At 41.2% G+C, this 23,368-nt stretch overlaps 1 protein-coding gene across 7 annotated transcripts in view; it reads left to right on the plus strand.

The window, feature by feature from the left end:
- The window catches only part of pard3ab (par-3 family cell polarity regulator alpha, b), a 289,056-nt gene that overhangs the window by 263,626 nt on the left and 2,062 nt on the right, over window positions 1-23,368 (plus strand). For all 7 annotated transcript variants that reach the window (XM_033651213.2, XM_033651215.2, XM_033651220.2 and 4 more), the window contains 2 exons: window positions 10,734-10,857; window positions 19,090-19,232. In XM_033651213.2, coding sequence (XP_033507104.2) covers window positions 10,734-10,857; window positions 19,090-19,232 — 267 coding nt within the window. The remainder of the gene's footprint in view (window positions 1-10,733; window positions 10,858-19,089; window positions 19,233-23,368) is intronic.

Below are 23,368 nucleotides of genomic sequence, written 5' to 3' on the forward strand. Positions count from 1 at the left end.
TTTTAAGTAGGGTCTTAGGGTCTTTGGTCTGTTTCAAACCAGATCTGACTCATCTGTTAAAAAAATATATTTAGTGCCAGTATTGAGGGTCTCCTGCTTGGCATGACAGAGGTTTGCATTATACCATCTTGTTCCACCCACCAGTGTGGAGGCACCTTTAGTGGTGGATGGCTCCTTTACCATGCCAATTCTACACCTACCAACACACAGTTTCACCCCAATTGCCTATGATTTTTAAGGTTGCTTAGTGTTCTAAGTGCCTAATTTTAAAGGGGCAATTCACCCTAAAATCATTTTTCTTCTTAGCTGTAGTGCTGTTTATTAATCTAGATTGTTTGGTGTGAGTTGCCAAGTGTTTGAGATTTCGGCTATACAGATGTTTGACTTCTCTTGAATATGATAAAACTAGATGCCACCCAGCTTATAGAGCTTAAAGCACCAAAAACTACATCTGAAAAACTCAACAGCAATGTCTCTTTCAAGGAATGTTCTCAAAATAATCCACTGACCTTGTTGTGAGCACTTTCATGCAGGACCTATTTTCTTTTTACCAAACTAGGTCTGTAGATTATCTTGAGTAACCGGTTCATGATTTCTGAAAAGGGATTTCCTGTTTAGTTTTTCAAATATATTTTTTGGCATTAGCAGAAGCTGAGCTCCACCTAGTTCCATTATACTGGAGAGAAGGCAGACATCTTTACGACGGATATCTTCAACACTCGGCAACTCACACCAAAACAATAGAATAATAAATTGCACTACAAGTTAGACTTGTAGTGCAATGACTTCTTTTTTTTTTTAAAGATCATTTTTTGGGGGGGCTTTTTGCCTTTAATGTACAGGACAGAGTGAAATGGGGTGAGAGAGAGAGCGGGGGTTGACATGCAGCAAATGGTTGCAAGCCGGAGTTGAACCTGCGACCGCTGCAGCAAGGCATCGCCTCTGTACACTTGGGCGCCGGCACTATCCACTACACTACCGACGCCCTTGAGCACTGTCCCTGTAAATTGGAAAAAAAAAAATGTATTTGTCACACCTCTGCAGTTCCTCTATGGTGTTTCTGTCATTTAGTCTTTGAACAACTGGCAAAATTCAGCAACTTAAGGGATGTTTTAGGGAACCTTATGATGTTCAAAGTTCACACTGACATTAAAGTGACCACTTAGGTCCCTTGCATCCTGACAAAAAATGCTGCTAATATTTTAGACTACATTCTTTCTTCAAATGTTAAAACAATGAGAGAATCTTACAGTGAAGCTCTGTGACGTTCTGCCAGCATGAGAAGACAGGAGCCAAAGAAGTTGTGCAAATGTATTTCCAGACTGAACTTTATTCATGAGTATGAAAAAGTCAGGCCTTGTTATCAATGTTTAGTTTAGCTGAGACCTCATAAAAATGTAAAAAAGAAAGTTGGACTCTTTAATGCCTCCCTAATCCACCACTGATAAGACGGCACACTCACCCTGCTGGTTTTAAAACCCTCTCCTCTTCCCCTCGCACTTTCATCTCACACTTTGCGTCCTCAAACTCTGCCAGTAATTTGCACAACCTGTAGGAAAACACAGGCAGGTTGAAACTAGATTTTGCTTCTCTACAGTGTTGTTAAAGCACCACTACAAGTTAATGGGCAAGAAGAGCCTACTTTACAGCCATGTTGACACAGAAAAGAATAATTAGTAGGGTGCAGTGCTGGCTGTGGTAAAGCCATTAACTCAGAAGACCCATATCCAAACCTTGTTGCCTGGTTACAGTTTCCCCAGGTGACTGAATGTGCTGAATCATGGTGATGAGCTGTGAATCACAAAAACTAGTGGCTTGTAAGCATTAGTTATGATTGGTGGGATAATAACTGCATTTTGAAGCTGAGATATATTACAATAAGTGGCTTATCTGACAGCACAGATCTGTCCATTGACTGATTGAATGGTGTGGTGTGATGGATGTCATCTGCTGTTAACCCTCAAGTCAGTGTCAGCGTGAAGGGGAGAGAGCAATGGAGCAAGGTGAGATAGAGACAGAGCAAGTGTGTATGTGTGTATGTGTGTGTGTGTATTCATATCTGTGTGTGAGATGAATAGAGAGAGGGACTGACACGGACGTGAACTGAAAGCTGAAAGAGCAACAAAGAATCTGATGAGTGTGTATGTAGCACATCAACATTTGCGCTGTTTTCTGTATGCTTGAGCCGTCCTGCTTTAGCTGCTCGCCTTTATTATGCTTCCTGACGGAGAGGAGATCATGATCTGTCAGTGATAGATGAGATTAGACACTGTTTTGTCACCGCTACATCAAAGCACAACAACTGTGATGACATCTTAGATCTTGAGCCAGTGTTAACGCGGGTAAGATCAGATATCCGTTTACTTATTTAGCATCTCAATGTAAGGAAGGAGGACAGAACTGCAACTTAGTGGGTGAGACAAGGTAAAGGTTTATAAAGAAAAGGGATGTCTTACATTATATAGAATATTCAAACAAAGAAGGGCAGATAGCTACAGAAGAAAGGTATGATATAGATAGGGTGCCATGTTGCTATTACAAGACAAATTTGACTCTGAGGTAAAAATAAATGTAGCAATAATAGCAATAAAACTCCAGATCACTTACCTTCAAAATAGCCCTCCATTGCTTCTAAATTGGCCTATGTGATCCATGCTGCCAAAGGAAAACATTGGCATCATTGTTAATAGAATCCAATGTTGATTGACCATAGGACCATAGGATGCACATTGCATTGTCCACTGTCAGTCAGACACTTTGTTCTTCCAACCAGGGGTGTCCTAATATTCCGGTATTGACGATATCCACAATATTTAAAGGAGAAAATAGAAATCATGTTATTAAAACACATATGATAATATCGTGTAAATAATCCAGTCTGGACACTGTCAGCATGGAGGTGGGTGAGCCAGTGGCTAGCAGCTAATGATGCTAACTCCATGAGCAGCGGTACGCAATGGCAACTGTGCTGACAGAGCTAACAGTGTTAACCATGGGGAAACCAAAGGGCGTGCACTATACATCCAAGACAGTGCCATCCCAGTGTCAGCGGTAACCGCCATATGAGTGCAGTGCAAAGCGGCGGTAAGGAGCCAGCTAGTGGGATACACACATGCACCCACATGCCCAAACAGCTGGACTGGCTTAGCACAACAAACAGACAATATCATTATCGTGAATTCCTTTAGCCACGATATTTGCAGTGAAAATCTGATATCATGCCATCCCTACGCCCAACCATCCACTCTTACATCTTGTAATGTTGTATTGCAAACCTATGGTAAAGTCAGACTACTTAGAGAACACAGGTATTACTCTCACTGAATGACTGTAAGAGGGCATTTATCAGAAAAGCACCAACAAACTACTATTAGCTCTCAAATGCTGGTTCCATGGCTAACCATGTTACCATAACAACATGTCATGAGTCAGTGCAGTTGCATAGTCAGCTCTGACAAAACATGTTGAGTCACAGTAATGGATTTTTAGGTTGTCTATACAACAGAGAGGAGTGGCACACTGTTGTTTTACATTACATCTGATTCCATAGTACTTTCATCTAAAGGCATCCATGAGATTAAATCCAACACAATCTCTCCTCACTTTAATCCTAATGTGAAGTTCAATCTCAGAATACATTAGAACAAACGTATTGTAAGCATCTGTGAGGCAATGGGATTGGAGCTTCTGCTAAACCACATGTAAAATGCCCCCGCAGATATTACAGTGACATATTCAAATGTGGCTCCACTACACAATCTGATGGGGATTTGAGTAATGAAACTTAAATGGCCCTCATGCTCCCCACCTTCGTTAAAAGTAGGGCAGGATTACAGATATAAGGAACGCAGTCCAATTTATTTGCTTGTAATCGAGCTGGCCAGCATCAATATGCTGATGTGTGCAAGCATGAAATTGTCCCATGAATTAAAAGGAGGCACATCGCTGTGTGCCACACCATTATTGCCTCCAGTGGCGCCATGGCTCGAAATCGAAGACCAGTTACCCATCTTGCTTTAAACGTGCGAGTGTTTATGTGTGCATGCATTAATATCAGTCAAATATTACATTACCATCTCTGACATTTCTGACCAGCAGTGCCCCTGGAAAAATAGAGATGCCCTATAAAACTGAAAACCAATTAAATTCAATCCGTTCCGTCGATGGATTCCAATGTTTACTGTCTGCTTTGCACAAGTGTTGACACCCTGTGGGATTGCTAAGGCTCAGAATGAATGCTACTGTAAGTTGCAGGACGGGATCTGTGTGAGGGTTCATGCGCTGCACGGAATTAATCATTTTCTGCAAAGTGGCTTACTGTTGGATTGAGGAAAACAAATGTATTGTTCCTCTCAAAACAATGTATGTCCCTTAAGGGATAAAATGCATCAAGGCTATTAGGCAGTGTTTCAAAAATACTGATGATTTTATACTTAAACTCCTTAGAGTGTTGAAGAAGGAAGCCAAAATATGGCTGTTTTCAGTAAACCTTAGCAGTCATGAAAAAAAGGCAGGATGTCAAGTTTTATATCCACTGTTGAACAAGCAGAAACTAATTTCCAGTGACTCATCACACATTACCTTGGACCATGACTAATGTCAATTTATAATGTTTATTTAAATCCACCTACATTTCTCTGCAGAGCTGCGCTTGTTTTTAACGCTGCGTAGTGACTGCTCCTCCTATGGCAGCATTTCACCAACTCAACCAAAGTGCCATATTTCTCTCCTGATGAATACACACACACACACACAAATGCACACTCAGCCACTAAGCTTGGCGCTGCATGTCGGCGCCGCGCCAGTGCTGTGCCCTCCGAGAAGAGAGCGGTTTGATCCGAGCCGGGCCGCAAACGTGCAGATGGTGTCTGATTCGGCCTGGGTTACAGAACGTGTTAGCTAGATTCATTAGCCTCTTAACTTCCCTGTCAACACAGGCTCTTACATAGAATGGGAAATTCTGCCTGGCTGTTTATCTTCCTTTGCATACTAACTGATTTGTTTGTGCAGTTTATCAACTCGCAGTCCTGCTTTATTCTTACTTAGTCAATCGACATGACGGGGCAAATGCCTGGGATTTGATAATGAGTTGCTAAGTGTGGAGATATTGTATCGATTGGCATCTAATTGCCATGTTTCTGCAGATCAATTAGGCTCTGTACGTGTTTCAGGGTTAAGCCTGTAATCCAGAGTAAAAGCAAGATCGGGTTAATAAGAGCCTAAATGGCCTCAGACACAACAGACACAGTGGCCTCTTGGCCCCTCTAATCTCTCTCACTGCGTCAACACACACCAGTGAGGCTGTGAGTAGTCAAGCATCTGAGCTAATCCTTCTTTAACCTTTATGTGTTTGAGAAAGATCATTTCAAAATGCTTGTTCTTTTTTTAGCAACTCATTTATACACAGTATGTATCAACTAGCATCTTAGAAATTATGTAGCATCATCAGAGTGAGAGAGATCTGGATATTAAATGCAAACCAGCTGCTTTTAGTGTCCTTTTTTTGGTTTAGTTTTTTTTCTAATTAATATGCAACTGCCTGGCCCACATCAGCTTATTGGACACCAATTATACAGTTTTAATGGTGAAACAACACTTGTCATAGCATAGCTTATTATACAAAATATTACATTTTAAACAGTAAACTTTGTCTCCTCTCTGAAGCTCTGCAAATAAAATCTGCCACAAAAAAAGACACCATTCCTAAAATACAACACAAGCCTTTTGGAAACAGACATCTGCAGCAATGCTAAAACTATTAAACAAATATATATTAGCTATTAAATTGTAATACAGAGAACATTAAAGGTGTAAAATGGACTTCATCTTCAGTTGAACAGAAATTATTAAACAAACTACGCCTTCTCTGTTAGGGGAAGGTTGTTTCTATGGTTAATAGTTGTGTGCTTTAATGCAAATGTACACATACATTTTGGGAATGGGAGGTCTACTGTACTGTGTCCTTTATGAGACAGCATGCTGGCAATTTAGTTTTGCACCATACATCAACAGACCATCTCTCACTGGATGTCATGAATATTACACTGCAGTCTGTTTTGAAATATACACTATCACTTCATTAGCCCAAAGATGTTCATGCAAAATGTTCCAAATAAAGATCTCTCTAGCATTCATCTGTTTCGAACAAGTGGCAGCAACATCCATCCCAGATTAGTGTGTGACTGCTTGTGGAGGCAGGCCGATCTTTGCGGCTTTGCTGCAGCAGATAACAGGGACTCTGCCATACAACAGCTCACAGATGGAGCGTTAGCCGCTAGCTCCGGTTAGCAAGGGCATCAGTCTCCCTCCTAGCTGTCTGTGAGCCTTCGATCAATAGACCTGGATTATCATCTTCAGCATCTCAGTTCATTTTTCACAGCAGAGAAAGGCTCCACCAGCTGCTCTCTCTTTGTCAGAGGATGTAGGGCCTAGTTCCCCCATCTGATAAGATTACAGAAACTAACCGCCACAGCTGCTGCGTTCAGGGGGGACACGTATTCACGACATGCGCCGTTTTCTTACAATGTGTATCGGTACATCAGTAAATGTTTATTTAACAGGCTGGCGAGCTAGTCAGTACAACAGTCACATTCGAGATGGGAATCCCATGACTACCCATGCTTAATTAAATGTTTAATTAAGACGGTGGCTTTTAATTAAAAAAGTTGATTATTATGAAATAAGGATTATTGGCAAATGAAATAGATAGGCTATCTTCAAATACAATCCATGTATTATTAAGAGCGAGGTGTGATTTTTTTTTTTTTTTTGCATAAATCAGCAATTGTTCATAAGATGCCCTTTGATTTAATGATATAATAGACTTTGATAAGATTTAAGAAATGTCTTGGCTGGCCTTGTTAATAGTCTTTCACACAGTGCTGTATGTATGCTGCATGCTTGGGGTGATGCTTTCATCTGAGACTTTGAAGTGTGAACCAACAATGCCGCTCTTGTGTCCTCAAGGTCACCCCACTTGTATCCACTCGCCAAGAGGGCCCTCGTCACAAAACAGACACAAGATCCACTTGAATCTCTCCACCGTTTAGGGCTCGGCACTTTGCGTTGCTGTATGCGCTCAGAAGGGACTTTGTGGGCCAGCTGGTGGCTAGTGGGGTCGGATCCAGCTGTTTCTTTTTTACTGCCCAAAACTATGCAGACACCCTCAGCTTCTAGGTCGTTTCAAGGGCACGTTGATCCCCTAAAAGTCCCCAAATCCTCTAAATGAGTGGAAGGCTCTTAAATTTATGGCCATGTACAGTTGGTGGTTCATCTGAACGATGCTCATATAGGCATGGGAAGAGCAGCCTGTGTGAATGAGGCCATTCATTTATAATCCACGGGATTAGTACTCTGTCCATCAGCTGCCTCTGTCACTTACTGTACATCGCCCTGTAGAAGCCTTCCCCCTGTCTGTTGGCATGTTTTGATTGGGATCCGTGGAAGTAGCGTCAATGTGACAGGGGATTTTGAAGTGACAGCACAGATCTGATAAATCCTGTTAGTTTGGAGTTGGGTCCAATTTGGACCTCTTCCTCTTCCATGCCAAATGAAGCAAGAACTTCCTGGCTGTCTTTAATTGCTCCAATCTCACTCTCAAAGCTTTGTTTCTTTTAAACCTGTGTGTTATGCTATGCGTCTTTTGAACATATTGGGAATTTGTGGTGCTGAGATCGAAGTCTGGCAACAATGAGGATTTCTAAAACCCTACAAAAGCAAACTCCTTTCCAGGTTCAAAGGGTAATTCCTGATCGCATCCCTAGGTCTTGAATTCGTACTTCTGTCTATCAGTCCTACCAGAAATGGTAACATTGTTCTCACAAATTAATGGCAGAGGTCATCACTAAAAACAAGTCCAACAGTGCTGAAAGAACATGCTGCCAGATGATCAAACGTTTTAAGAAAACCCTTCAGATACCCAAAATTTATATGGAAGAGAAAACAAAGGCAAAAACGGGTCAAATTATTGACCAAACTGAACTTCCAAGTATACTTAACATTAACAAACACTTCCTGGTTCAAAGCAAAGACAAGTGACCCAAATTGTGATAATCTGGAATGGTCCTTTGATTGCCTTGATCTTATTCTCCAAGCTTCCCTTTTTTTTTTTTCTTTTTTTTTTTTTTTTTGCAGTCCCTCCCTTTCCCCATGCTCATATGAACATAGTGAAGCAGTGCGGTTCTGAAGTCAAAGCCTGCCCACAATGCAGACATTACATCTTCTCAAAGCTCCCTCTTTCCCGGGCTTAAAACCGAGACAGACAGCTTTTCAGGGGGCACGCCCGACCATGAAAGGCAGGGTGCATCTCAGCGTAAACAGCTTTGCTGGCAGCCCAGTCAGCAAGCCACAGTCCTGTTATTGAGTTCCAGAGACACTCCACTCAACAAAGCCACACAGTGACCTTTCAGCCCCATACAGCAGTGCCAGATATTGAGTGAGCATGTCCAGAGGATGAAGCTCATCTCAGACTAAATCTCAGCCTGCTGTTCCTCCCTGTCTCTGGGGTTTTTTGGCAGTGCAGTTGTATTACAGTGTTGCTCTTTCTTTGATTGATTTACAGTGTTTTGTCAGACTAGACGATTGGAGATCTTTGATCCCTTTTATTTGAGTGTCTCCTCTCTCCAGTCTCTCGGGCAGAATTCTAGTATATAGGACGGGTCTATAGATTGGCCTTAATGATGATATACTTTTGATTACAGGGTTGAGTGGCTCTCTCAGGAGAGAGAATATCTTTTACCTGACAAACACTGGACTTAGATTCAGACTGCTTCTTCACACTCTGATCCATGACAAACTACCAGATTCTCATGATTCTGTTTTGTTTTTCTTCTAGCGTTACACACATCTGTTTACAGGTTAAACACATCAGACATGAGCCTTTCTGTTGAAGCTGGCTTTGGGGCCTTGACCCTTAGCCAGAGGGTCACACATGTAACGCGTATCAGGTCAGCTGTTTTTCTAAAGAGGCCAAGTGGCTGTGTTATATATCATGGAGATTAGCAGGATCACATATGACAGGTTCCTGGTCTTTTACAAGGCTGACTGACTCTGGCTTTTCCATTGTGTGCGTCTGGAGTTAATAGCCGGCAAAGTTGGTGGTGCTGCTGTATTTTGGGTTATAACATTATAGACCACATTATCTGGTAGTTGTGCAGTGGATTAAATGAATCTGGGCTGCAATTGCAGTAATGTTGTGCCTAGATGAAGTCATACTTTGTCTTCATGAAGATTAGTTGATATTTTAATCTTGTTTGAACTGTGCAGTAACTGTTATGACCTGTAGTCAATATGGGTGGGATCTGTTCCAGATTTTTTTTTTTTTCTCCCCCCACATGCACGTCCTGTCTTGTAATATCTGTATTTTTCTGTCTGCATTTAAATCAAATCCCTCATCAAACACAATAAAGATTTCTTATGCTGACCTTAAAGTTTTTCTATGTAAGCAGAGCTTTGGGGCTGGAAAGAGTTTCAGGTTTGACCTTTTGAGTTTTAGAGATAAGAAAGATTCAGGAATTTCCTGGCGGAGTTAGAAAGTTGAAAAGTCGAGCTCAGAGTCACCGTTCCCCCGCTGGTCTTTTATTCACCAACCCTGGCACTTCTGTTCACGCACACTGTTTGACAGGGAAAATGTGTTAATTACTTTCCTCTGTAGGAGGCCGTATATATTTAACACCGACCTGTCTTCTTCTTTATACGTATGTCCTATTTTTCTCTCCATTTGAGAGCTCAGGGTCTGGCTGGAACTTCTCTGTTAGTGAAAAACTTTGCTGATGGTCCCTTAAAGTAACAAAAGAAACCAATACTAAGCTGGGTGTCAGCAATGGAAACATTTAACGTATGATCTTGGTCAAAACCTCCTTTCAAATTCAAGTCAGTTACATGCCCAGATTCAGTTAAGTTTGAAGCATAAAACGGCTCTACATTTTTAAATATAAGACAATAAGCGACAGGAAGAGATTACAAATATACCTGTGTGTCCAGTTGCAAATCCAACAATTACTGATATGACAAGAGATTTCTATTCATCTGCAGGAGCTCTGATTTACTTGAACACCCAAGTTTCATGTGCAGTTTTTATCATTGGAACATCCAAAACTGTTTTGAGACACAGAAAAAACCCAACTGTCGATGTGAATTCTTCATTTATCTTGGGCTTAGTTTAATAGTTCTTTAATCACTAAACATGTTAGACTCTGTGTCATCTAATATAGCTACAGTTGATCAGCAGAGAGTTGTGAGTGACCAGCTACAGTGAGTTTGTTCAGTGTACCATGAGAGTTACACTGAAGGCAGCATTGTTTGATGTAGGCACCGCAGGGATGCAGTAGACAATAGCAGCGCAGTAGTTGAATGATATGAGGCCGGGAGGGCTGCGGGAGAGGTGGGGTGCGTGTTGTGGTACTGCTCACCGTTCACCACTAGTCTTTGTTCATTGTGATGAATAATACATCAGAGGCACATTAGTTTGATTCATATTGCTGTTGGCTCTGCTGTAAGCCCGCTCTTGGCTCTGCCCTTACTTATCACGTTTTATCTGGCTTTAACATATCTGGGTTGTTTTTCCAGTGTCAACAGTGCATTTGATCAATTCATAGACAAAGCACGTTGGACTTTAAAAAACTTCATCCTGCAGGCCATTTCCAACTGCGCTGATGGAACCAGGTCATTTGTTCACAATGGACCTCTCACACTCATCAACCCCCCCCCCCCCCCCCCCCTTTCTCTCTTCCCAGTAACCGGCTAGCCCCTAGCAACCACGACCGGATACAGAGGCTGAGGCAGGAGTTCCAGCAGGCCCAGACCGTCCCTGACGACCCCGACGACCGCAGGAGGACCTACAGCTTCGAGCAGCCCTGGGTGAGTGTCTGAAATGACGGGAGCCTGTAATTCAAATCCTCTGCCACCCGGAGAAGATGGCTAGACTGTAAGACTGTTAATGTCAAGAAACGATCTCTACCAGACCAAGACTGCACATGTAACTTCCAATACTAGTCTGAGGAGAATGCTAACAGTGTTAGCACCAAACAGAACCGGTGGCTAACTGGAGTATGGTGCTAACCATCACTAACCCCACTACCAGCCATGAACAAGACTGATGATATCACCCTGTTCCCACTAGGATTACCATTAACCTTCATGGGCCCTCCTGGCTAATTGTGCTAACGCTAACACCCCTCACCCTCAAATGTTCAACCACCTGCATGCAGGAGTTTGCACACCTCCTGACGCAATCATCACTAACCCCACCCACCTCATCCATCGTCGTTGTTTCTGTCTGTCAGTCATCCACACCGCCTGCCCACCACCTCATGGACATGGGTTTGTCTTCACATTGTTTCTGTGTTCGGGGGTGTCATCTGTAAACCCTCTGTTTTAACTGTGCCTTTTTGCAGTTTCACGGTAGGGTTGTGTATATTTTAACTAGCATTTATCTTATTCAAAGCTTCACTGGCTAAGAAGAGGGATAATTAGTGCATTCTGAAGCAACCAGGAGTAATAATAAGCGAACAAAACCTGAATGCCTTCAAAGTTTTTTGGGGTGATGAAATCGCTTGTCATATTTTTAGTATTTATTTTAGTCCTTCCTGCCTCCTTGCACCGCAGCTCAAGCGTACTTGGTTTTACATTGTTTTGAATAACAAATTATGATTGTATGAATATAGCTATAGTGAATTTTAAATCTTGAAGATACGATTTTACTACATTTTTCTAATAAGTAGCCTCTCTGTGTAATATGTATGATATTATTGTTTTACACACTGGATGAGTCATTTTCACCACATTCCTTGATGTAGCTTGGAACAGCACACATTTTTGTTGATTCCACAACAAACACATTATATCACAATGCATATTGTTGTGGTTGACATATGCTATGGTGATAAGTAGCACAAATGTGTGCTGTCCCAAACTAGGCACTAGTTGTGTTGTAAATGAAGTCCTTTACAAATAATGATATGAATCTTCCTTGTTGGTTGTTTCTCTATACAAGGTCATTTTGCACACACAGTTGTCTTTTTGTATATTTCTGTATGAACTCTTTTTACTGCTGGTGTCTACACTACAGTTTCCCACTGTAGCCTTGGTGTGCAATGGGAGAATTTGGTCCTATGATTTATAATTGAAATGAAATGATAAAGTGAGAGCTCACGAATCAAATCACCTGTGCTCTGGCCTTTTTTTTCCCTAGCTGGTAAATCCAATAAAAATGTATAGTTATGTTTTGCATTCAGCAGCATTAACCAGAGTGGTGCCATTTAATGGGCTCGACAGACTGGCGCACATTCCAGCTGCCATTGTACGGCAAAAGCAGGACAGTGTGGGAAAGAAGAGCGCAGGTCACTTCTTCCTTTGTCTCAAAACAACCGAGTGTGCTCTCAATTAAAAAGCTCAACAATACTGCAGCATTATGTTTGTTTACATCAACTGCAGGGCATTTGTTATTGTCACAAGTCTCATTTTCCCATGAAAGCTCAGTAATAGGTAACCCACACTCTAAAACTTAGGGATTCCCCTAGCTTCCAGAGAGAGCTTTTGAGCATTGTAGGGTTCTTTATCAAATTAATATGTCACATGAAATGGTGGAAATCCCTGAAAATCAGTTTTATCACTGCAAAGAGGAGGCTGAGTGATAAAACTGATTTTCAGGGATTTCCACCATAAACATAAACAATAAACTCATTATTATTTGCTCAAGTTAGAACCATACTTTTTGTTTTTTAACAGAAATTTCTACATTTGTGTTTCTGACTGTGCTTTTCTCACTGGTGATGTCAGTGATGTCATATCCACCTACCAAGTTTTGGATTTTTTTGTTCTGGTTGATCCAAAGCAATTTTTAACCAGTCCGCTTCAGGATTTCGCTGGCTTATTTTGAATGCCTGTTGTCATGGTAACTTCTAAAAAAAAGAAATTTAAAAAAAAATGTGATCCACGTTGTAGTGCAATAAATTTGCAGGGCCAAAGAAAATTGCAAAAACAGCTGTGATGCTGTCTCAGACCGGAGCCTATCATTATGAGCATTTCGTGTTTCCCAAAGAATAATAATTGTGGGAGGCAGCAACATCTGATTGCAGACACTCAGCTGTTCCTTTTAATATACTCAAATATGTGGTAAAATTGCAGTGATTGGCTTAGATTGCAAAGTCATACAGAATTCACAGAGAATCTGCATTAACTGTTGCGATTGCAACATCCTTTAGGGGCTGTTTAACCCAGGACAAACATTTAAAACAAAAAAAAAACTACTCTACTCGTGCTGATAAGATACCTGAGGTTTGGTGCTGATGCAAAATGACACCTCAGTTTGAAGAGTATACATTTGTTTTTACAAAACCAAATTCTTCAAATGTTAAATGGTGTCTAAGTGCAAGCAGCTTCAGAGGAAGTTTTCCAAAATAAAAAAAACACTCCAAAATTGTCAAAATGCTGATTTAAATCAAAAGATGCCTGATCAAAGAAGAAAGTAAACAAGTGTGGAGATCTGAATGGGCAGTTCAGTTCTAATATTTGGCATGTGAAAGTTTTTGATATTCAGTGCTTCAAAAGTTTCTACCAGAAGTATTGAGTTTCCACATATGCTTTAGTATTTACTCCCATAATTTAATGCAATAGATAAATACAAAATATCCCAAACCAAGTTTTCAGCTGCTTTAACTGGAGGATCGAACAGTAATCCACTGTAGTTCCACAACACTTTCAGTCAGAGGAACCCTCAGATGGTCCCTTGAAAGCCATTTTACTTGTCAGAGTGTAGCTCACACTCTAGCTTGCCATGGTAATTGCATGTTATTAGACTCATGCCCTGGCCATACTGGTGGGCCATATGGAAAACAGGAGAATGTGTCTTTGAAATTCAATTACCTTCCCCATGCATATATTACATTTTGTTGCTTCATCTCGGCAATGTGCTGCAAACGTCAAGGAGCCAGTGTCCTTTTTCTTAATTCACCTACAACTGCCCCACTTACAGTCTGTGCCAGGACAGCTCCGCTTATGAAATACTGCTTACATTGATATGCTGCTTTTTATATGGCAGAAAAAATGGTTTTAAGATGCACACAAATGTCAAATAAATCAAGTCTAAGTAGGTTTACGGAGGATGGTATCCATTTTAGTGCTGAAACGATTAGTCAAATAATAGTTTGACTCACAGCTAAGTAATGGACAATCATTTGGATTATCATTTTAAGTCATTTTCAAGGAAACCTGCCAAATATTTCCTGGTTCCAGATTTTCAGATGTGAAAAATTGCTGCTTGTCTCTCTTATATCATTGTAAATGGAATATCTTTGGGTTTTGGGCTGTTGATTGGACAAAACAAGCAAGGTGAAGACATCAACTTGAACCTCTGACAATTGCTATGACCATATTTTTAGTATTTTTGGACATTTTCTAGATTAAACATTAAATCAGCTCACCTGAAAAATAGATAGATTAATTCATATTAAAAACAACAGCCCTAACCTGTTGAGAATTTCTTCTTCTACAGTAGGAATTGATGCAGGACCTTGTTAATGTCATGTCATACCAATGTGACAGATATCTCTGAACAACAGTGTGGAAGCACTAATGATGTTGTGCACCTTCCAGCCTGGCTTGGACACTCAACCTCAGGTTCACCTCTTCATGTCACACCTCCACTGAGGTATAGTTGTTTCCATCCTACAGTTTCCCTCCTTCTGGGCTCGATTGGCCCAATTATCCATTTCCAACACAAGCTGTTTTCTTAACCGTCCCTATTTAGCCACATGACTTTCATCAGTATAATGTGTATTTTTCTGCATTGGGAGCCCACTTCTGCTTTTTCACCATAGTTTTGGGAGCAGGAGAGGATTGTGGGTAGCACAGTCTAATTCCATCAGGATGACTGATGCCTGCTCTCCCGGCAGCACCGCACCAGCTTTATTGCACTCATTTATACCACTATGGGAATGGAGGAGTTCATTCACTTGATGTTGGGGGTTTAGAAAGGGCATAATATTGGCTCTTGTATTTTACTGTAACATTTTAATGCTGCTATTATCTGGATTCCTTTAGGGTATTTTCCCCCTCCCCTCTACAGTCACCGTGTTCTGGCAGATAAGGCGGCATTCCTAGGAATATTCAACACTCCTAAACCGCAAAAGGGATTTTTTGTCATGTGAAAAAAATGGGAGTGTAATTTACCCACGGGCAATTTTCAGTTTAGACATGGAATAAGGGATGTGTGGGAGCTCACCCCTCCCTCTGAGTCGTCTGCCAGCCTGTCGTTATTGTCAGCCGAGCAGCGAGGCAGTGCCAATCAATCCCAGAGATGATTGCCCCGGCTTCATTTGGTTTAAAGGGGAGTGTCTCTTTAGCACTCTTAATCGTTTTATGGCCTTCCCACAAACTGATGTCCACGGTACTCCTGCCAGGATCGCAATACGTTGCACAGCCATAAAAGTAATTAGATTGGCTTTGTGTTATGGCTGATCTGCACACAATTATTGCACCCACACCACTAATGAACATCGCAGGAGCGGAAGGAGTTGTGGTACAAGTGTGGGCTGAACCTTGAGGTGGTGCTCTGCTGCTGAGAGGGATATTAGTGGTGTGTGTGTGTGTGTGTGTGTGTGTGTGTGTGTGTGCGTGCACTGTCTTACATCTATCTTTGTGAGGACCAATTTTAGATCTTGACAGTGAAGACGTTTCGCCCAGTCCTCACCTTTTTTAAAGGGTATTCTCGGGTTAGAGTTAGCTTCAGATTAGACTTTACGTTACGTTTAGGGTTAGGTAAGGGTTAGGCACATAGTTATAGTGTTTGACATTAAGGTAAGGTGGTGAAATAGTTTTAAAAGAAATGCTTATCAAATTGTCTGACAGTGTCAGAAAGCCCCTCATCCTAAACCTGTCCAACTTCCCAATTCGGAGGTAACATCAAACAACTTTTTTAACTGACTTTGAGTACGGCGGTGAGAATGTAGGCATAATTTGAACTTCTCTCCCAAGTTTGCAACGACTTCCACGACTTTCCATGCGTCAAACTGAGTACAACACCATCATTGCATTTAAAGAGAGACTGTATGAAAATGTGTGCCAGTATCCCCATTTGAACTTTGAATTTTGTGAGACAACAAAGATCAATGACATAGAAATCTTAAGGAGAGATCAGGGATAGAATGAGATGCAGTTAGGTGAAGGCAAAAGCCTGTTTTACACTGCCTATATAAAGCAGTAATGCCGTGCTGTTAAGCCACCACAGGGATGTTTAAAAAGCAGCCAGCAGCAGTTAGCAGCTAACTCAAAGAAGTATGGCCTTAAATGAAAATATTCCTCAAACTGTGAAGACAATGAGATCTGGGAGCTCCTTTACATCCGAGCAGAGAATGATATTACCCGCCATATAACAGGGACAGTAACTGATTGTTATTGCCATGTTATGACACTGTTATTGTTTAGAAAGAGCTTAAATGTCACACTCGACGCCAGAACTGTTGTGTTACAAGTCATGCCCGTCATACCTCTTTTGCTTCCAGAACTCTGGCATGCTGTCATTGTTTGGTTCTGTATAAAAAAGCAAAGTCGGCGTGATGAAGGGTCTTTTTTGTGGCTCTTTCATGGGATACAAATTAGTTTGTTTCAGGGACTCTGAACCTTTTAAGCAAGGGAATGCATGATATCAATTTGGGGTCTGCACAATATACAAGTACAAACTTATAGGTGTGGGTATTGGTGTGAAAAAAAGATGCATTAGTATGTTGTAATGAATGGCTGGGCGTTTGTGTATGCAGGTAAATACTCTCATAAAACAATAATAATGATGAATTATAAATGCTTTTTACGACAGTGTTTATGTATGGCTATGTGGGGGGAGGACTGTCACAATGTCAACAGGCCGAGTGTCGTCTCATTCATTAACACCCACTAACATCCACCTTGTCTCATCACTGTGCCCCTGCTATGAGTCTCCAGCATGGCCCCTCCCCCACTTCCCCTCCCCCTGTCTGTCTGTCTGTCTGTGTCTCACCTTCATTTTGACCTGAGAAGAGACGAGCTCAGGGTGTGTCTGCCCGACTAACTGCTGGTAAGTGTCTGTGGTTTGGACTTGGGGGGTGGAGGGAGGGGATGGTGGGAGATTTTTGTGAGGTATCTTGTGTCAGGGTGTGCTGCTAGTTTTATTGGGCTACTGTGTGGAAACTCTGACTCCAGTTGTGGGGATTTTCATGCTTTGAATTTGAACTGAGGGATCATGTGTTCATTTGTTTATCTATAAATCAGATGTTTGGCAGCCCTTTTTCATATATCTGTCTGTCCTGGGGTAAAAAAATCACCCTTTTGCTACAGGTCATTCATACATACCAAGTCCATAATTTTTCAAACATTTATTTTTCAAACAGAAAAAAAATCAGGCTTTACTTAACAGTATGATAATGTTAGATTTCCATTTGTTCAAGCAGAGATAAGCTTTTTATTGAGCCTTTTATTCATACAGCACATAATTTCCCAGTTTGGCTGAATGAATTCCTCCTGATTATGATTAAATCTGAGCTTGATTATACCGTTACTAGAGCAACATGTGAATTGATCTTCACTTTTAGGTCAAAATATTCTATTAGTAAGCATCAGTCTTTGTAAAAGCAAAAAAGTAGTCCATTTTTTAGAGACTAATGCACATATTTTTGGATATTTCAACCCACAGATGCCCACAAGATCCTTCAATTCAAGCACCAACTGCCATAAATGGGAGAATAGCTTTATTTACCATAAAGCCTTTATATTTAATTTGTTTAATCACTTATAAATGGTACTTAAGGTGTGTTTGATGGAGCGTGGCTCATGGTATGTTTCTGTGAATGTAACCTTTCATTGTTTGATCTTAATCAGACATGATTAATTTTATTATATAAAGTGCAGCATAAATGGCTAATGTTTGAAATATGGAGGACCAATTACATGAAATAGACAGATCTGCTTGATTCACATAAAAGTACTTATTTCACAAGTTGGAGTGTCAGCTCCTCTAACATCTCCCATTCATACATCCATCTTGCATTAGTACTGCAGGCAATTCAGCATCATAAATGTTTAACGGAACACAGAAAGTGATAACTATTTCTTTAACTCCGGGGGTGTAAAAATTTCAGCAGTCCCAGAGCCATATCAGCTCTTGTACCAAGCAGCTTGTACTCTAGCTTCTGACTGTTTTGTTCCACTTAAAGTCATGATAAGGCAGTGTTGCAGTTTTAAGGGGTCAGTTCACCCAAATGACATAAAAAAGACCTCTAGTGACACTGTACATGCAGGTAATTTTGGCTGTATTTGACTACATTCAGAGATGTGTGGTTCTGAAACCTCTGTCTCCGCCCCAGTACAGTGGAGGTGAATGGAAGCTGGTTTGAGATTCTCACAGCATTGAAAAATTACATTTAGAATATTCAGTAGTGACATGCCTTTCCAAAGTCATTGTCCAGGTTGCTCTGGATAAGCCACAGACCTCAACAGGCAAGAGGCCGTGTGTCCGAGACTGCAGTTAAAAGCCCAGTTGAAATGCATTTTCTAAAAACACCATATACTTGTCCAAAGAACGCTTCTGTAACCCGAATAATATCAGCATATCCAACATGTCCAAACATAATATGCTGTTTACGTGATCCGTATCAAATTGAGAATATAGTTACACTGGGAATAATACTGGAATATGAATTTGCATGTAAACATAGTCAGTGAGGTTTTTAGATTATTCTTCCAGCCCTCTTAAGAATGTACCAGTATCAGTATTATCAGGTCCAATTGCAACTCAGTGGGAAAGTTTACAAAATATCTTTGACACATGTTATCGTGAAATGTATTTTATCCCTACAGTAAATTGACCCAGGAACAAAAAAAAATTCTCCTCACTTGCCACACATTTTCAATAAAAGAATGTCTTACACACTGAGATCAGTATAATAATAGTTAATCTTGTAAACATCACATCATATTTTATCACCCAGTAGACATTTCCACTGATTTTATTGGACGACATTTGAATTAAGGGTGTCAAATAATAAAAAACAGATAGATGGAACAAGTATGATCACGGCAGGGACATCAGCGTTAACCGAGTTGCCATCTTGCTGTTTTCAGTCAAACACCAGCAGCAACGGTCAGGGCGCGTACAGCCAGCCGGGTCGCCACTCGGTGTCGGTCGAGGTACAGATGCAACGGCAGAGACAGGAAGAGAGGGACTCGTTTGCCCAGGCACAGCGACAGTACAGCTCCCTGCCACGGTAAGAGTGATGAACACATGCGTGTGTGTGGCAAGCTTGATATGATGTTGTGTTTGATGTTGGTTTCTGTCTGTCTAACAGTCAATATGTGCTAAGAGATTCTGTGTGTTGAACACTGTGTGTGTGTTAGTGCATGTTGAATCTTCTCATGTTCCTGCTCTCTGTCGAATACGAGATTTGTCCAGGAGGTTGTGACTGTGTTTGTATCTATTTTAGATCTGTAATTTAATGTAATGTACTGTAATGTATCTCAGAAAGTGAAGTGTGTGTTGGCACGCTTGTGCGGGCCTGTCTGATTATTTCAGATTCGCTGTGAAAGCCATGTTTCAGTGATGACAGCAGATTATATATAGAGCATCTGAGTAAGAAAAGGGGTCATAGCTGGTCAGTTTCAGGCCACAGACACACACACACACACACACACACACACACACACACACACACACACACACACACACACACACACTGAGCCTCAGAATGGACAGATCATGTTACCCTCTCACACAAATCTGACATGATTGCCTTCCTTTCCCTTAATGTAATTCCCTTTGATCTGCATGATATGACTGCCTGTTGTTCCAGGAAGTGCTAGGGTGTGTGTGTGGTGAGGAGTAGTGGATACAGGGAGGGACTTACAGGAGGTGTGGGGACATTTTTTTCTTAATTTAAACAGTGAATATTTTATGGTATTAGTTATACTTGGGCTTAAAGTGTGTTTTTTGTTAGTTTGGGTTTAGTTGTAATAAAATATAAGTTTTACCTTCAGAGCGAACGTTTCATGTGGCTGGGTGGGTCAACAACTCACATGTGACCTCAACAACTCTGTAAGGGTTCACATCCACACAGGGTTTAAATCCTGCGACACTGCAGCAGTCGGTTAGAACTGAAGAAGCCTCTTAGATGAGAGGTGAAACGTCTTCAAGAAACTCAAGTAAGTCCAGTTGCCTACAATATAGCACTTAGGATTTCATGTATATGTTTAATGTCAATAGAAAGATAAAACCTCGTCATCTGTGGCATGGAATTAGTGGAAAAAATGTTACTAGAGCTAGAATTTTGGAATTTCCTATTGCGCAAAAACATTTCATTTCAGCATTTCAAGACTTTTTATACTAGTATTGTATAAAAGATTACATTTTCTTATATTTTAGATCTCATTAATTTAACATAAAATCCGAACCAAAACATCCCACATTTTTTAAACTTTATAAAAAACCCTTTCCTTTGTTTTTCAACCAATTTTGGAAGAACAAGATGCTCTAAAAATCTGTCAAACTCAATGTCTTTCAGAGTTGCCAGGGACTATCACCTTAACTGTTTGCCAATGTGTCACTTGGTTTCATCAAACATGGTTTCCATTCCAAAACAGTTTCTGATATTTTCTTGAGATGATGAAGTATGAGTACAGTATGAGTAATGTCAGGTCAAGTGTATTTATAAAGCCCAAAATCACAAATTTTCCTCAGAGGGCTTCACAGTCTCTACAGCATTTAGCACCCAGTATCCTCAGGGCCCTGACACACCAAGCCAATGGTCAGCTGTCATCAATGTCACCTTAGTTTTTGCAGTGTGTCCAGCACTGTTGGCACTAGTCGGCCGTTGTCACCTGTTTTTTTTTTTTTGCTGATTCACCATGTTGAATTGGCCGTAGGACCCAGTGGAGCCCTTCACTGAATAAAATCCCTCTGGCTTGCAGTTCAGCTCAGTGCAAGAGAAGATAATTGGAAGTGAGGAAAGTAAACAAATGGCTTAAGTCAAAAGGGCCTGAAAGCAAAACAAACTTGTTATATTAGATAAAATTATGTTTTCTTTTCATTAAGCTCTTTAGCAGAAATCGCTCCGAATGGTTTGTGCTATTGTTTGCTAGGGCCCGGTAAATATCTTTTGTTTTTTCAACATCGGGTTGTGTTGTTAATGTACTAGCTGGTTAGCATCTAAAATCTGAAAATCTGTCTATGGAGGGTTAATGCCTCTCATGCAGGTGCAGAATGGACATGCTAGTTGGCCACTGGCTGTAGTCTTGGTGGTGTGTTTAAGTGCAACTTTTGGCGGAGACACAGTCAACATGAGGCAACGCAGCAGTCAGTTCTCATTGATAGCAGTTCTTTGATGTGGGTTTGGCGTGTCTGGATCTTTAGGCCCCCAGTTTGATGTAGTAAGTGATACAATGTTCAAAATCTCAGGCATGTGAGCCCAAAGCTTTTGATTATGAATAAAGAAAACCCTAAAGCAGGGTCCTGATGAACGGGTAGGTATAATACTGTCCATAAGAAAGAGGACCAATTCCCAATAGATTAAAAAATGTTGTTAATGTTATTAAAAGTTATGTTTCCCTAAGCAGTCTGTAATTACTCTCTCAAACTATTAGACACCCTGCAAGGTCAAACCATGCTGACCTATCCCAGTGCACATCATCAGCTTGCACTTGCCGTACGTATACAACATTAAATACATTATCTTCTATTACTTCACCATAGTACTCTAATCCACTGTTATCGACACAAATCCCTTCCTTGATAAATATTGCAGGCAGCTTTCCTGAAAGATTAATGAACTACCGTCTCGCTCCAGCGGTCAGAGGCAACATCCTGTGGCCACTTCACTTTTCCACCAATTCCATTAAGAAACTGCTCTGTTTGGATAAACCCTGCCGTAGTATCTTGAGAACACTAACTATTGTTTGACTTAGAGCATACCATTGTGTGAAATCAGAGGCTGAGACAGAGTAAATATGGCGTTTAGGAGATCACAGTCTTGATGGGATTCGTATGGGCCTGTGTTGTTCATGGATGGCGATATTCTTAACTAAAGCATGACCGAGATGTGAACGGAGACGTGATTAATGGCTGTAGCATTCCTTAAAAAACAGCTTTCATTTTAGATAAAGGTCAGTTCCCTTCTGGGCGAGACCCTTTCCTAAACAAGGAGCTGTGAGTGGAAATAAACCGCTGCCATTTGAAACAATGACGGTGGATGAAGGGCCCTCATATTCATCACCGACGAGCTCCATTGATCTCAGAGCCAAAGTAATGCCATTACAGGCGACCAAAGGCTGGCTGCAACAGCTGCAGTGGCATTTGGTCTCACATGCACGCATGTGTGTCACAACCACATGTCTATCTGCCCCGCACTACAACCCCTCACAAAGTCTCCCTTTTTTCTCTCAATCTCACTCTGTCACCTTTCCCCCTCTCAGTTTTATCATCTGTCATGCTTCACAGTGTGCATGCACAGCATACAGAACAGTATACATCTCTCTGTATTTACCACACATGTACATGCTCCCCCCTTGGCACGGCATCAGACATAGGGAGTGATCTGGTTTGCATTTCTCAGCAGGGGAGGCAGACCAGCTTTGGCCTCTTTGTCAACATATGAAATGAAATCAGATGCCGGGGACGCCTGTCTCTGAAAATTGGAATCACTCAAGCGTGTGCAAGAATAAACCTGGGCTATATTCTCCTATCTCACCGATCGAGAAGCGTATCCATCCCCAATTGCATTCAATCTCTGTTGAATAAAAACAAAGGTCTTTTCTATTCTCATTAAGGATTTTTTTTTCTCCCCTTCCTACTCAAATCCAAACACAGGAATAATACGATTTCTTCACAGCTGGCTGATAAACCTGCTAATTATGCATGGCTCCCAGTCAAAAGCCCATTGATGTTTCTGTGTGTCTTCTTCTTCTCTTCTCTCTCTCTCGCTCTGGTTTTCCCATGCCCTCGAGATAAATGGGTGGAGCTGCAGGGCTTGGGACATTCATGCATATCGTATGGACTCACTCACACACAAAGGCAGGGCTGGCACAAAGAGGCCAGCCATGCAGAAATGAGAGGCGATGTCACACATCTGGATTTTTTTCCTGGTAAAGGGCAGGGCATTCCCTGCGAAACATGACAACTAACCGTTTTTTTAAGACACGTGTCTGGCATCAGACATCCAATTTGATATCAAATCCATAGTGGACAAGATGGTTGCCTCATTTTTCCACCTGCGGAAGGTCTGCTGTTACTGTCTGTCAGATCCAATGGTTGTTTCTGTCTGCCTCGAAATGGGCCTAATGGGCTGGAAGGGGACTTTGACATGGTTAGGTTTCCCTGTGTGTTTTTACCGTGGGCTGGTACTTGCCCAGAGGC

Source organism: Epinephelus lanceolatus, chromosome 12 (assembly GCF_041903045.1).
Source record: "Epinephelus lanceolatus isolate andai-2023 chromosome 12, ASM4190304v1, whole genome shotgun sequence".
Taxonomy (NCBI): domain Eukaryota; kingdom Metazoa; phylum Chordata; class Actinopteri; order Perciformes; family Serranidae; genus Epinephelus; species Epinephelus lanceolatus.